The sequence below is a fragment of the Erpetoichthys calabaricus genome, chromosome 4, assembly GCF_900747795.2.
Source record: "Erpetoichthys calabaricus chromosome 4, fErpCal1.3, whole genome shotgun sequence".
Taxonomy (NCBI): Eukaryota; Metazoa; Chordata; class Cladistia; order Polypteriformes; family Polypteridae; genus Erpetoichthys; species Erpetoichthys calabaricus.
In genome coordinates this window covers 135873778-135891085 of record NC_041397.2, presented here as the reverse complement: position 1 = coordinate 135891085, position 17308 = coordinate 135873778, and the positions used below count along the sequence as shown (strand labels likewise).

The following is a 17308-nucleotide window of genomic DNA, read 5'->3' as shown; positions in this document are numbered from 1 at the left end:
GAACACGGAGAAAAAGCTAATAAGCTTTTAGCTCAACAAATTCATAAACAAGAAGTTCACAATGCAATACCAGTAATCACCAACAAGAATGGAGAAGAAATCATCGACCATAATAAAATAATGCACACATTTAGAGATTACTATAAATCTTTATATTCCACTGAGTCCAAAGAAGACAACACACAATCTAATGCATTTCTGGATAATTCACAAATACCACAAATAGATGCTTTAAGTGCTGAGGAACTGGATAAACCTCTAACGCTAACAGAATTACTAGACGCTATAAAGTCACTACAAAGCGGGAAATCATCAGGCCCTGATGGTTACCCCGTAGAATTTTATAAGAAATTCTCCACTCAGCTAGCTCCACTCTTATTGGCAACATTTACAGAAGCTAGAGACAACCAAATTCTACCTCAAACATTTCGACAAGCATTAATCACCGTCTTTCCTAAACAAAATAAGGACTTGTTACAATGTGCATCATATAGACCAATTTCACTCCTGAATAATGATGTTAAGATACTCTCAAAAATCCTAGCTAGAAGGATGGAGAAAGTGCTGCCCTCGGTAATATCACAAGATCAAACTGGATTTATTAAAGGCCGACACCTATCTTCAAATCTCCGACGCTTGTTTAATGTTATATATTCACCAGCAAAATCAAACACCCCAGAGATATTACTATCATTAGACACAGAAAAGGCATTTGACATGATTGAATGGAATTACCTTTTCACTACATTGGAGAAATTTGGGTTTGGCCCGAATATTTGTGCTTGGATCAAACTACTGTATACCAATCCAGAAGCTTCAGTTTGTATTAATAACATTTGCTCAGACTACTTTAAACTAGAACGTGGTACCAGACAAGGATGTCCCTTGTCGCCACTGTTGTTTGCAATCGCTATTGAACCACTGGCGGTTCACTGCCGAAATTCTTATCAGATAAAGGGGATTGTCAGAGAAGGACTGGAACAGAAAATTTCTCTATATGCAGATGATATGGTCTTATATATATCAGACTCAGAAAACACTGTCCCCGCTGTTTTAACAGCACTAACAGAATTTCAAAAGATATCTGGTTTTAGAATTAATCTGAATAAAAGTATACTCTTTCCAGTGAATTCACAAGCATATAATATTAGATTAGACATCCTACCTTTTACCATAGCAGATCAGTTTAAATACCTATGGGTAAATATCACAAGTAAACATAAAGCTCTTTATCAACAAAATTTTGCCGTCTGTATGGAAAAAATTAAGCAAGACTTGCATAGATGGTCAACCCTTCATCTCACTCTAGCCGGAAGAATTAACATTGTTAAGATGAATATCCTTCCTAAACTTCTCTTTTTATTTCAAAACATTTCAATATATATCAATAAATCATTTTTTAAACAGTTAGATTCAATAATAACCTCATTCATTTGGAACTCAAAACACCCACGTATCCGAAGAGCGACCCTACAAAGACCTCAGGCAGAAGGTGGCATTGCTTTACCTAATTTTCAGTTTTATTACTGGGCAGCAAACATACAAGCCATAAAAACCTGGACACAAATAAATGAACATACACAGGCTTGGTCCGCAATAGAAGTAAAATCCTGTAGTACTTCTTTATATTCCCTGCTCTGCTCTCCAATAAATGAAAGTTATCGCAAATATACTAATAACCCAATTGTGCTTTACTCACTCAGAATATGGAACCAAATTAGGAAGCATTTTAAGATGGAAAACCTTTTATCAGTGGCACCTCTGCAAGAGAACCACCTCTTTCAACCTTCACAAGTATATCCAGTTTTTAATACCTGGAAAAGTTTTGGGATTAAAATGCTCAGAGATCTTTATATAGACAACATATTTACATCTTTTGAACAATTACGTTCAAAATTCAACCTCCCAGCTACACATATCTTTTACTATCTTCAAATTAGAAATTTTGTTAAACAGAAATTGCCCGATTTCCCCCACCTTGCAACCTCCACAATGCTGGAAAAAATACTGCTCAATTTCGAGGAAACAAACACTATTTCCGCAATATATAAAATCTTATTAGAGTCCCTACCTTTCAAAGATCCAAGAGGACATTGGGAAGAAGATCTCTTAATCAATATATCAGAAAAGGAGTGGAAGGTAGCAAAGCAGAGAATTCACTCGAGTTCTATATGCGCAAAGCATAGAATTATTCAACTAAAAATTATATATCGAGCCCATCTGTCTCGCTTAAAACTGTCCAAAATGTTTCCAGGGCAGGATCCAACCTGCGAACGCTGCAACCAAGCCCCTGCCTCACTGGATCACATGTTTTGGGCCTGCACCCAACTAACATCATTTTGGACAAAAATTTTTAAGTGCCTCTCAGACAGCCTTGGTATCACAATCCCTCCTAACCCATTAACAGCTGTGTTCGGTGTTCTTCCAGATGGACTTGAAGTAGAGAAGGACAAGCAAACTGTGATTGCATTCACTACACTTTTGGCACGCAGACTTATTTTGTTAAATTGGAAGAATCCTAATTCTCCTCTTATAAGTCAGTGGGAAACCGATGTTTTATATTATTTGAAATTGGAAAAAATCAAATTTTCAGTTAGAGGATCTGTACACATTTTTTCAAAACATGGCAGGATTTAATCAATATTATTTTAGAATAAGAGAAATAACTATTATTGCATTTAACTCCCTTCTCTATCTCTTATTTACATAGATATTCATTTCTCCCTTTCTTTTGTTTAATGTTGCCTTATTAAAAAGCCTAAAGCAATTTTCCTTTAGCTAAGCTCTCCTTCTGAGGGGTGGGGTTTGATTAGTCTTCAAATTTGTTGGGTTATAAATTGATCTGTTTGTATGGAATGATTACAATGAAAATTAATAAAATAAAAATATCAAAAGAATCACAAGTGAATGAGAATGTGCAACTCATAATGATTCGTTCACGAATCAGATGGACGAAAGTCATCAGACTGGTTCTCAGGTAATGATTTGTTCACGAATCCAATTAACAAGAATCTTTAGACTGATTCTCAAGTAGTAACTCGTTCACGAATCAAATGAGTCAAAACTCATGATTCAGGTAATTCCTTCACATGCACTTTAAACATCTACAGTATCAGCGAAAAGAAAGATGCTGCTGACATCAACAGGAACGACACACAAGCACTTTGGCACTCCCATTGAGCTCCACTGAATCAATTAATTCATGCTCATGAATTGGTTCATATGATTCTCTGACAACAGTTGCTTAAAAAGAGAAAATCATTTGCGAATCACCTAATTACTAGCGCTTTGAGTACTGAGAAAAGCGCTATATAAATGTAATGAATTATTATTATTATTATTACTACTGCCTAGCTCTTCCCCTTTCTCTCCAGGAAATACAGTACAAAAGAAGACTGTCCCAGTAAGTACTCGTCAGATTAGTAATGGCAGGTCAAATATGCACCACTCTGTGTGAATACAAACATATTCAAGAGATAACATCTTTAGTATAAAAATATTAATATCTTTCCATTAAACCTAGATTTTTTCCCAAAAACAAACTATGGATTACAAAAGACTTGAAAGTCCTATTAAATAGGAACAAGAGAGCCGTCAGAAAAATCAAGCAGGAAGTGTAGAATGTGACTGAGGACTATCACTGGCTACAAGCAGGCTGTTATACATGGACAGGAAAGAGACAATAGCAGAGCTAATGAACTCAACCAGTTCCTCAACAGATTTGACTCATTCCTGTCAGTACAGTTCTCCCAAACACTGATAGCCTGTGAGCTAAGAAAGTTCTAGAATCCGAACTGTTACCTGAACTCTGCATGACCTTTCCCCCACAATGACATCACCTGTTGTGTCCAGGTCCTCTCCACTCTCCAGACGTTGTGTCTCTAATGATGAAGCTTCAGGGCCAGATAGAATCAGCCCCAGGGTGCTGAAAACATGTGCTATCCAGCTCTGCAGGGTTCTACAATACCTGTTGTCCCTTTCCCAGAATTTACTGAAGGTTTCCCAGCTGTGGGAAACATCATGTGCAGTCCCAGTGCCAATGAAAGGTCATTCCAGTGATCCCAAGGAGTTCAGACTAGTTGCTATTACTTCATACATCATGAAGACCTTTGAGAGGCTGGTCCTAAAACACCTATGGCCCCTGATTTCAGAACACCTCGATCCTCTGCAGTTTGCCTGTCAGAAAAATACAGATGTAGAAGATGCTCTTATCTACATGCTCTACAGAGCCTACTCCCACTTGGACAAAGCTGGCACCAAATTCAGGATCATGTTCTTTGACTTTTCCAGTGTCTTTAACACCACTCGTTCTCACTGACTGGGTAAAAAAGATCAAGGCTTAGAATCTTGATGCCCCCACAATCTACTGGATCGTGGGCTACCTGACCAACAGACAACAGTTTATGAGACTGAGAAAGTACAACATGTTTCCTTGTAGTACATTTTATCTCTCAGTCTTGCAGCTACATTCACACTGAAGAAATTCTTAATGAGGTTTAATAGCCATTACATATGCTTGATTGTGTGCTGATTTAATGGCCAGTGAAAAAGGGTACAGTGGCAAAGCTGCTAGATATAATGAGGAAAACAAGTTTTATCCTAAATCCAAACAAGCCCTTAACCATAAATATAGTATATTGTATTGCAGGTTTGTATTGCATCAAATGGCATTAATGGAAACTGAGTTTTGAGGACAAAGTCAACAAATACAAATATGATATTACATAAAAGCGGTTAAGTAACAACAAACAGAACAGGACTAAAATCTTTAAAAAAATGTTCATCAGGATATGACATGGTGGAATACTGCAACACTCTCTTACTGACATAAGATTTATCCAGACAGACATTTTTGGAAGAAGTACTATAGTACTACTTGGAAAGAATTTTACAATAAAAGAAATAAGGAAAGAATTTTACAATAAAAGAAATAAATATATTTTTACTACATGTTTAGTATTTTCTAATAATCAGCATTGTACTCACGTTGATAATAGCAACACGTATTGTAGCTGAAATGCTACATCAGAAATTCACAGGTTAGAAATAATCTTAATTTAAATTTAAAATATAATAATGTATCTGATATTATTTCCAGTTACCAGAAGCTTAACAAAATATCTCTTCTCTGAAGGCCTCAACACCTACCAAAAAATGCTGCCTGAGGAATGAAGACAGTAGGGGGGAGGAAGAGGAGGAGTCAAACACTCTAGAACAAAGCTTTAATAGAATGCTTGTGAATCTCTACTCCAAATACAGAAGTACGAATTCACTTTCCAGATTACAGGTTTTGAAGACAGGGCTTTCTTTCAATATTCTTCTGCCAGCTTTGCTTATAAATATAGATAATGCCAAATATGCTATAACCAAACATTTTTACCCAGCAGTGTATCCTAGGATCACTCCTTAGTTTCAAAAGACAAACATGTACCACTTTCATAAGATTACAAACTGCAGTCTTTTGAAAAGAGGAAACACCAACTCACCAAGACCTGATATTTAATATATTTTTAAAACTTTCTCTGGATAAATAAAACAATAGTGAACAGGGCTTAGTGGGACGCAGAAAAGATTGCAGTGTATCTTAGTCTATTTTTTTTATATAAAAACTCGGATAGCATAACATCTCAAACCCACTTAATCCAATTCAGGCTCGCAGAGTACTTACTGAAGCCTGTTTTTGCAGCATCAAATGCAACATAATCAGCTATCAGCATGACAATTAAATTATATATGTCAACTTAAAGACTGAGATTGTGTGGGTGGGTAGCATTGTCACCGTGACTGTGTTTATGTGCCCTCTGAGTAGTGTTTTAATATTCTCTCCATCTCTGTATCAGTTTGCTCAAGAGGTTCAAGTTTTTTTATCTCTTGCCCAACACATTTTGTACCATCAACTTATGTTGCTAATTTCTCGGGTATGGGTGTGCTAGTGGCTGTCCTTTCATGAGTTATGTGTTGGTATTCTCTCCAGAGCAGCCAGTATAGCTTCTGGGTGTCTGTGACTAAAATGTGGGTGAACATGTGTAAGAAAACAGATGCTTTATTAAAGAAAATTAAAGAAAATAAGTCTTTCCAAAGATAACAAATGTATGGCTAGTTACTAATTTCCTTCCAGATCATCTACTAGTTCTGTTTGCCTTTAAAATTGTCTTTGGTCAGCAGCTATACCACCTGTGTTTCAGAACAGGCCATCAACCTGAAGCTAAGCATGTTCAGGCCCAGCCAGTACTTGGTTGGGTGACCACCTAGGAAAAGCTAGAATTGCTGATGGAAGAGGTGTTGGTGAGGCAGGCAAGGGGCTCTTACCCTGTGGTCTTTGTGTCAATCCCAATGCAGGGATGGGAACACTGTGTTGTAAAAATGGGGCCATCCTTTGCATGAGACATAAAACCGAGGTCCTGACTCTCTGTGGTCATTAAAGATCCCTGGGCATCTTTTGAAAAGTGTAGGGTTTATTCAAATGTCCTTGCTAAATTGCCAATCATGGCCTCATCCATTGTGCCCCCTAATCATCCCCTGTGTCTAATTGTCTACCTCTCTCACTACTTCACCATCTAATAGCTAATGTGTGGTGAGTGTACAGGGTGAGTCAAAATTATGTTAACATTTGAATGACGGAAACAATTTATTTATAAAACATACTTTTATGATATACAGGAATGTCTCAACCTGTTCACCATCATGTTCAACACACAAAAACCAACAAGCAACAGTACCATTTAAAGCCCGGACACATATTTTGCGGGGAACAGATGATATCACAGTCTGTATTCAGTCCTGCAGGTCATTGATATCACTGCTATACACATGCTCCTTCACCATACCCCATAACCAGAAATCACAGGGTCCCAAATCAGAGGAGTGTGGAGGCCATGACAATGGTCCAGCATGACCTATCCATTGACCTGGAAAGGTGTGGTCGAGATAAAACTAATCCATTAGTGTTAACATAATTTTAACTCACCCTATACTGGCGCGATAATGGCTGCCATTGCATCACCCAGATGGGTGATACACATTGGTGGATGAAGTGGTTCTCCTCTGTCTATGTAAAGAACTTTGAGTAGCAAGAAAATGTGCTATATAAATGTAATTAATTAAAAAATGTTGACAAAAAATAATTCTAGCATTCTGTAATAAATGCAAGGGAAGCAAGGAAACATTACTCTCCAATAGGAAATAAAAACAACTGTCATCATGTCTTTTGCCCATAGCTTGTTCATTAGCAAGATATGTCCATTAAAAGTGATACAAATATCCGAATAAAATGTTTGATGCTGAGTGTTTCTATATTAGAATATAACACTTTATTAGCAACTTGCTAATTTTAGAGCTTCACAACATGAAAACTTCTGTATGTTTCACAAAGAGGTTAACACTGTTGTAGGCCATCTATTCACACCCATTAAAATTAACATCAACTCCTTAACAGTAAAGTTATTTAAAAAGGTGTAATGTAGCTAAAAACAAGAGGCAGCTGATCAAATGTTATATAACTTAAACCTTAAGCTGGCTCACTTTTACTGCACAAAATAACCTCTCTTTATCGATCTGACCAACCTTAAGAAAGGTAGTAGAATACAGTCCACTGAATGTCTGTAATATATTATGAGTCTAACACAATCGAAAAATAAAAATATTAATATTCTTTAAATGTCAGAAAAAATAAATACACATACAAAAATAACTAGCGGAATAATCTAAAGCACCATGAACTGCCAGAATTCATTAATTCATCCACTGAACAAGACAAAATTCAAGACTGTGGTTGCTTTTGTGCAGTGCTGTCCTCAAAAAAAGAAAGCCTCACAGACACATAGCAGAAGCAAATCAAGCAACTGAGACAGTCACATATTTTGACTTAAGCTTTAGTCAAAAGTTTCTTCAGCGTAACAAATTCTGTTACCTAACGGAATACATCAACTTATTTTCTTTAAATGATCCACTGTATAATGCTGTACAAGCTGTTTCCCTCAGACATAGATTTCAATAACAGTGAGAATGTTAAGGACACATCAAGATCTCCATACTCTCTGTAAGGAAAAGAGGCAAATAGGAATCAAGTGGAATTGTGTGGCTCTACTTAAAAGAAAGCATCTACACCATGTAGATCACATGGGATGTTTATCATTATTTTCATTGAAACTTCATTATAGGTTTTATGTTAGAAAAAAGTAATATCCATTGGCATGAACAGCTTATCAACAATTGCACTATTCTCTCTCAAAAAACACCACCATCCATGCCCAAAAAAAGGTCAAATAGTGCATTACATTGAATTATTTGGCTGACTGCAGTACCCAAAGTAATTTACAACCTTTGAGATACAGTTGGTTACATTTATTTTGTTTTTGCAATTGAAGCCTAGGCAGGTGAAGTGACTTGATAATGACCACGCACTTTCAGTTTGCAGGATTTGAGGTCCAAAGCCTCAATAAAAAGCCATACTGCCCACCCATGAAGGTGGACAAGCAAAAGACTTCCACAGAAGTTTAAGGCCAGTCCAACAAAATACTAAAACAGTGAGGCCTTAAGATACCTATGATATGTACCATGGCATTCTGCCTTTCATTACAGTAATAAACCCTTTACCAAAAACCCCTTCTGATCCTTGACTTTTTTCTTAAATCCCAGAGTCATTTTTTTCTGTCAGGCATCCTTAGGGCAACTAAAATACTATGATAATGGCTTTTATATCCAAACATTTGATTTATAATACTCATTTCAAATACAGCACAATATCCTAACAGAAAATAAATGGCAGAAGACACAATTCTTACCTTATGCCGACACTTTAATACCACACCATAGGCTCCTGAAAAAGAAAACAAAAAATCTTTATTTTTGTGCTTGTGTATAAATAGAGTATAAAACATGCAAATCTTTAAATGATTGGTGGACATGTTTTTGGATTAAGTGGTCCTAATTCTATTTTTTGCATTCTGTATTCGAAAAATCTTATGATTTAACCACCAGTCTCCCTCGATCACCAGGTATCACTTATTATTTTAATTATTTGTAGTAGAGAAAGTAATAATCATATTTAATTTTCAATGTAATAGATATGCATAAACATGAATTTAATGTATAGGGTCACTGAAATAACCAAAAGACAATCCAAAAGTACCAGTCAGGAAAACAGACACATGATCCAAATGCATTACTGTGCATAGCATATTGACTAAATGAGCCAACTACTACGACTCAACTTTTAAAAGACCTATTAAAGGGCATTAAAAATCTAGACACAGAATTTCAATCACACTAAATAACCCGAAGTCCCACTATCATTTTAAATGCCTGTTTGTGATAAGCAATGACTTATCTGAGACTCCCGAGTCTTTTCATAAGGTGTACTTTCTAACACAGCATTCCCATTATGTAATTACATTTAATATTTTATTATCCATGTGAACAAATGCATGTATTGTATCTGCTACAGAAATTGCCCCCTCCACCCCCCCCACCTTCGACACCCCCTCTTAAACGGCGATACAATGGGAAACACATAACATTTTTTTTACCTCCTATTTGCTCAATCAGCTGCTGGATTGCTACTGCTGCCATGCCCCGTGATCTGCATTTCGCGTGATGCACTTCTGTCATATCACCTATGTCCATATATTCGATCTCTTTTCACTTTTACCTTTTCGTCAATATCGCATTGAATTTTGATTCTATGTTTGGAATGACATCGTGACAATGCAACGTATAACTGCCCGTGAGTGAATATTGTTTCTTTCTCTCTACAAGAAATATGTCTGACATAACCATGCAGGACTTTTCCAAATCTCTTTGCATAATCTCTTGTCTCACAGGGCTTTCGGCCCCAGGCGTGGTTACATCGCTTGGCACAAACACTCGTCTCGCGGGACGTGAAAGTGTCTCTGAGACAATCACATCTCATCTCCAAGATTTTTTTTATAATAGAGAGAAATCCTGTGACGAGACAAGACTTTTTTCAAGAGACGTTTCAAGTCCCGCGAGACGAGACTTTGGCCATGAGATTTTTTCAAGTCACACCCTCCTCTCAACCATATTCAAACACGCACATGGTCCTCTCACCTCTCATTTGTGCGTTTTTGATAGACACAGTTCCTGCTCTCTCAGCTCTTATAAATTTTTACATTTTCCTCACTTTAAGTTCCCAATTACAGAAGACGTATTATATCCAAATCTTATTGAAGAATTTCATCAACAGAAAAAATGAGTATACGGGCAATCCTACCAAATGAATTAACGCCAAAATTGTCGATCGGTTACATGACAAATTAGTTAAATGCGTTTCAATAGACTATGCTGAAGCAGTTGGTGGTGATTGTGCGGAAGATGAAAACATCAACTTACAATATCCTGAAGAATATCTACAACCGTTAACACAGTCCGGTCTTCCACCACACAAATTACTGTAGAAAGAAGGATGTATCAAAGAAAGGTAATGTAGTAGTAGTAATCTTCCGCAGATAACATTAGACAACAAAGGAGATCTTGATATGCCATTCGTATTAAAATGTTAACAGTTTCCCGTTAGAACAGCTTTTGCAAAGACAATTAGCAAATCTCTGAGACAAATATTCGAAAAAGTTGTTTAATTTATTAGAGAGAAAGAAACAAAATTCACTCACGGGCAGTTATACTTTGCGTTGTCACGATGAAAGTCCAAACACAGAATCAAAATTCAATGTGATATTCACGAAACTTTAATTAAAAAAATTTTTTAACTGAAGTTTTACAGTAAAAGTGTAAGTTTAAAAAGTATTTGCGTGTTAATTTCAAAGCCAGACAGAACGAAATCGTATTAGGCAATGAATTACTCTAACACAACACGAAACATAATTTACTTTCAGCTTATTATGTTTTACTATTTTTTAATATGGTTAATTACTCTCTGTAATGTAAAATAGTTCTATTATGCATATGTCACAATTCCCTTGAAAATAACAATCTATTTAAATTGTACATCCGCATCCCCATACATGCAAAGAGGCTAGCTCGTAGTAGCGGGGCCAAGAGTTGGCGAGCAAAGCAAGCAGGGGTCAAAGCCCCCTGGTCTTTAATTGAAATTAATCTTCTGTAGAGACTTTGATGACTTGAAAGTGTCTGCTTTAGAAAAATAAATTGTCTTATTAACTACACCCATGTTGACTATCCTCCAATATACCTGTACTAGATAGCTGAATCCTTCAGTTTCTTGAACCCATTCCAAAAAACATGAATAGAAAGCAGAATGTCTGTGGAGTTTTCTCTGTGCTTTCTTTCATTTCCCAATGATGTATATGTTACATTTGAAGGTCTTTTTATAACTGACATGAAACATTAGCTAGCAGTGTTTATGTGTTTACTTGGAAGGTACTGACTTCTGGGGGAATTAAACTGGTTTGGGGTTTATAAATACAAGCTCTTTAAACTCTGCAGGGTAAATATTTTCTGGTGTAAGTAATTTATTTCCTTTTAGCTTATTTAATCCTGTCAGCACTCGTCTCTCTAAAATCTCCAAGCATTTTAATACTCTGCTGGTACTGGCATATTACTGAATTTTAACAGTGAAGAGTTCCTTTAACTCAAGGACACCATGAAATGTTTATAGGTCACAGGGGGCTATGAATTTTGAACTTGACTCTTACTGCCTTATTCACTCAAACAGTATGATATGTATTTGACCAAGAGCTATAATACACCGATGACAGCCATCTAGCTCTTTAAAAGATATGAAGCATAACTTTGAAAGAATATGCAGACTGAGTTTTGGGAAGCTCAGTCTCAAAAATGCTTTGTCTTGTTGTGGATCTACTTTGGTCCCACCATACATATCTATGATGCAAAAATCCCCAGTTTTCTTACATATCAATCTACTGACAGTTGCAATATTTTAGCAATCGTATTGATTAAACCTATTAGACTTAAATAAAATGCACAAGCATGAAGAAAAGGCAAGGGTTCATAAATTTTAAATGAACTAAATAATGTGCAAAAAAGTTACTTTGCAACAATTTCTCAGTATATGAATGACAGTGATGACAATATAAATGGGGTACACCAAAAAAACAAGTGTTATTCACATGACAGGCCCTACAATGTTTCACTAACCAATAAGTACTTCTCTCCATTCAAATAACATGGGTTTTTTTTCTAAGAAGCCGTGTTTAAGGTACACTAATCATGAACAGAAATCAGGGGTAAATTGACTGGGTGAAATTTCCTAATGGTGAAAAATAAGAGTTTAATTTGGAAAAATGAACTTCTTAAAACAATCTTTTTGCAGGAGTGTTTATTTTGTTATTTTAAGACTGGATAAGAAAACACTGTGCCACCCTAATTCTAAATAAGGAAAAATCGAGCAAGTAATCAACTGAGCAAAGGCAGCACTACAACAGGAGAGCGGCCATAGAGACCAGAGAAATGCTTGTACTGAATGTCATTAAAGAGATGACAAAAAGAATGTGAGAAAGTAAAATAAAAGTAAATTTCACATAAAGAAGTGAGAAAGAATTGCCAAAAGCATTCTAAAATAGTGTTTAATGGCAGAAAGTTCTGACAGTTACTTTAGAAAATCAAAAAAAATTATATTTTAGTCTGAGTAACCTTTCCTTCGATTTCATAGACAAAATGTTTAGTATACTGTGGGTATTTCAAAACCTAATCTAAAAACAGATTATGACAACATTTTCATCTATAAGATATGTTGCATCATTATTTAAGATATGTTGCATTATTATTTTTGTAATGATACAAAAAATGATTTATCAATTGTGAATACTTTTAGACATTTCCAGGTTGACTCATTATCAACAAGAATGTCTGTACATTGATCATCATAAAGAGAATTTAAAAACTGGTGTGTAGAGTAGATCATTAATACCTGTATAAAGGTAACTTATATCTCCAAAAGAAGGATACAAATGCAAGCAGACTACGCATTGTCACTCCCAAGACATCCGGAAGGTTATAATCAGTAACACTTGTACAGATCTACTGTATTTAAACTTATTTGAGAATAAATAGCATCCCCTACTCACAAATTTTTTTCAAGGGCCAATTGCAGTGTCTTGACATTTATCCACTGTCGCGTATACAGTGCACTGATCATAAAAGGTTGTGCCAGTGACCATAAATTGTTAGCGATGGTGAGATCCACTGGTATGACCTAGGGCTAAATCTAACACAGGAACAACTACCAACCTGATTTTAACCTGAAAGGCTTTTCTTCATCTCTTAAGCCCTATAAGGCTACAGAGATCCAATGCTAAAATTCATAGTACAACTCACCACTGAAACAGGAGATACACAGAAGGAATAAAAAAACAGTTAATACGTTGAAGGAACACAAAAGATGATCACAAAACCTAATAATTAAATGGGGAAGCAAAAAGAAAAAATACTTTGTCATAAAGATTTCAAGTAATTCACTATGGTAAGAAAAACTGAAAATGTATCTGCTGCAACAAAGTCTTTACATAAATAAAAAAGGACAAAATGAAACAACAATGTTATCATTTGCACAAAGAGCAAAATGCCAATAAGTAGAGGTGGCAAAAACAGCGACCTGTCAATTTTTTTTATTTATACTTATTAATTTTTTCACAACCACTATTTAAAATATTCTGTTTTCTTAGCAGACAACATTGTTTTGCAAACAACACTCCAGTTGCTAGCCTTCAATTTGTTAGAAGCAGTATGTGATATCAATGGTGTACCAATATTTAAGACAGTGACGTGTTGCAGCTGGCATCCAAAGTTGTGGATAAAACAAACAATTCAGGGTATGCTACCTTACTCTCCTTTTTGATTTTCACGTTAACAGAAAATTTTCCAAATTTGTTTTGACCAAGAGTTTGATTTAGTTTGGGATACATTCATTTTCTAAGAACTTTTGGTTATGACCTTGCTTTCCAGACTTCTCCTGACCTTTCCTTTCTGTTTTTGGCCCGTTATATTTTTTCCACATTGGTAGCACACTTGTTTTCATTGGGCAGGAGTGCACCTACCCTAAGAGCAACATTTTGCATCACAGCAGATACAACTTTCAGAGTGTATCGCCATTCAGGTGACAGTCTGATGCCAGCCAGTGACTATAAAGACAGTAGAAATACATTTTCCATATGCCTATATTACATTTCACTATTTTACAGGTTTAGTAATGTGTTGTGTCGTATTGTTCATCAGAAATCATCTGGGGTTAAGTTACAATTGTCAACTGGTAAAAATTGAATTGAACTCCTTTATTGTCATTGTACACTGTACAATGATATTCAATGTGCAACTCCTCCACAAACCACAAAATCTTCCCATAAGATGACAAAAATAGTGCAATAACAAAATAAAATATACAATATGAAAACATACGTACAAGGTATATATACTGTACATATAGTGCAGAGTGCTATTCCAGTAGCACTTAATGCACTAATTGAGTATGTTTATAGCTCTTGGGATGAAACTGTCTCTGAGCCTCGAGGTCCGTGCATAAAAGACTCTGTAGTGTTTGCCGAATGGGAGAAGTTCAATTGGACTATGGCATGGGAGTGGGGTAACCATGCAGATGCTGGTGGCTTTCCTGAGGCAGCGTGTGCTATAGATGTTGTCCAGAGCTGGAAGTTGCACCGCTACAATCCTCTGTGCTCTCAACACAACTCGCTATAGATCTTTCCAATCAGCATCTATGCAGCTGAGATACTACACACAAATACAATGGGTTGAAATACTCTCTGTTGCACAGCAGTCAAGAAAGGCCAGCTTTTTTCAACATTCTTAAGAAAAACAGCTGTTGCTGTGCCTCCTTCAGCAATTCCGTGGTGTTAGCTGTCCATTAAAGGTCCCTGGTGATACACATTCCAGCCTGTCCTCACTGATGAAAATTGGAGCATATTCCCCATCATATGATCTTCTGAAATCGATGATGAGCTTCGTGGTCTTCCCTATGTTGAGGGACAGGTAGTTCACTCAGCACCATGTCACAAGATTTTTCACCTCCACTCTGAAGGCTGATTCATCACTATTGGAAATTAGCCTAATCACAGTTGGGTCATCTGCAAATTTTATGATAGTATGGGTGGTATATGCAGCTACACAATCGTGAGTGAAGAAGGAGTAGAGTATGGTGCTCAGTACACAGCCTTGCGGTGTGCCCATGTTCAGGGTTATGGTGGAGGAGAAATGGGGCCCAGCCATGCCATGTGATGGTGCTCCGACAGGAAGCTGAGGATCCAATTGTACAGTGGTATACTGAGGCCTAATTGGCGCAGTTTATGGATGAGCTGGGTTTATGGATAAGTATTGAAAACAGAGCTATGGTCTACAAATAGCATCCTAATGAGTGTGCCATGTCCCTCTAGATGAGTCACGGCTGTATGCAAAGCTAGAGAGATGGCATCCTCTGTAGATCTATTAGCTCTGTAAGCAAACTGATATGAGTCCAGGGAGATGGGGATATTGGCTTTAATGTAAGAGAGACCCAGTCTTTCAAAGCAATTCATTATTATCAGTGTCAGAGCAATCAGATGATATTTATCCATATTACTGTTGTTGGTTTTCTTCAGCACTGGCACAATAATGGCTGACTTAAGGCATGCAGTGTCCATTTCCAATGTCAAGGAGATATTAAAGATATCTGTAAATATCTCAGCAAGCTGCTCAGCACAGTTTCTAAGCACACATCCTGAAACTCCATTCAGTCCAGCAGCTTTACATGGATTCACCCTCTGTTGCGTGCACCGAATATCATACATTTTCAGCCTGAAGGTGGGTGACTTAGCATCCTCTGTGGCTATAATCTTTCCATGTGGAGTAGGGTTGCTAGATTTAAAGTGGGCAAAAATGTGTTGAGATCATTGGCCAATGTAACATCACTATGGAAAGAGATGGGGCTGCCTTTGTGGTCAGTAATTGCTGTAATGCTTTTCAACATGTCCCTGGTATCCATGCTGTAAAATGATCTTCCACATATTTCCTGTAGATGTCTTTGGCCTTTTATATCTTTTTTTAAGTCTGACCTGACAATACTGTAGGCTATAGGATCCCCAAATCTAAATGCCTGGTTACATGCTTTTAAAAGACTAGGGGGTTTCGCCCCCTGCTCGCTTCACTCGCCAACCCCCGTGTTTGGTTTTCTGGATACACACTTTTAAGATTTTTTTTTCTTTGAATTGTTGCTATTTCATTAGTTTCACTTTTAGTTTCACTTTCAGAACTTCTGTAAAAACAATATTTGTAATCTTGCAGGTCCCAATATGCTGAATCTTTTTAATGAGGTCAGGATAGGTTTCTCTGTTTGAAATTTCAGCACAGACAAAATGATCAATATCATCAGCAGTTAATCATTTTTTTTACAAAGTAAAAAAGTAAGTAGAGTTCTGCATTGGACTCCTGTCTGTAAAGTCGTGCTATTTTCCTCTCACAGTTCCAAAAGTACATGGGGTTACCAAGGTGATACCCCAGCTTTTGTCTAGGTTTTTGTACAAGGGCTAGACAGAACGTTTTTGACTCCTGGGGTAAATGTAGCTTTTTAAATAAGCAGACAGATAAATATATATATACATGAACAAAGTAACCAATAAATGCATGTGCGGTAAACTCCGTTTTTGAAATTCTCAAGATTCTTTTCTTTAGTTATACAGGACAACACACAGTGAAATGCATCCTGATCTGCTTATCAAAAACTGTGCAAAGTTAGAAGAATATCAGTTAGATTAACAAAAAGTCACAGATTGAAAGGTAACAGTATAGTAGAACATAATAAATAAATACAATTATGTGAATAAAGTAGAATTAAGTGTTAAGGTGCAATAGTGTAGTAATTATTGTGCAAAACCAAAGTTAGACTGGTGCATAGTTAAATGAGACAGTTTGTTTGTTTGCGCTACTGCGATCTTTACTTTCTTTTTTTATATTTTCTAATTTTCCTACTTTCATTTTCCTTTAACTTTCTCCACATGTGTATAGTGCCGTTTTATTTTTTTTTTTTTTGAACCTTTCTAATCTCACTGGTTTCATAGTCTCTAACCTGCTCTGCATGTGTTTAGCGTCAACGTTTGTAAATGTCTTTATGAAGTTCTACTTTCTTTTATTCACTGTCTTTTAATTAAGAGCCAGATTGGACGTGCTTTTTTTTTCAATTCCACTTGTTCCGGGCTGATAATTACTTTCCTTATTTTCTGAATCTGCACCTCGATTATTCTTTTTTGCTCTTTTTTATGTCCAACGCATTTGAGTCTCTTTCTCCATGCTGCTTTCTTCTTCGCTTAGATGTCGACATTTAATTTATAATGTACCTTATATGCTTTATATGCGCTGAGAGCCCTGGATCTGT

The 17308-nt window shown here is 36.4% G+C and overlaps 1 protein-coding gene across 3 annotated transcripts in view; it reads right to left on the bottom strand.

The window, feature by feature from the left end:
- Nucleotides 1-17308, bottom strand: part of cdkl5 (cyclin-dependent kinase-like 5) — a 520592-nt gene that overhangs the window by 298913 nt on the left and 204371 nt on the right. For all 3 annotated transcript variants that reach the window (XM_028799820.2, XM_028799821.2, XM_051927101.1), the window contains one exon: nucleotides 8784-8818. In XM_028799820.2, the coding sequence (XP_028655653.2) occupies nucleotides 8784-8818 (35 nt within the window). The remainder of the gene's footprint in view (nucleotides 1-8783; nucleotides 8819-17308) is intronic.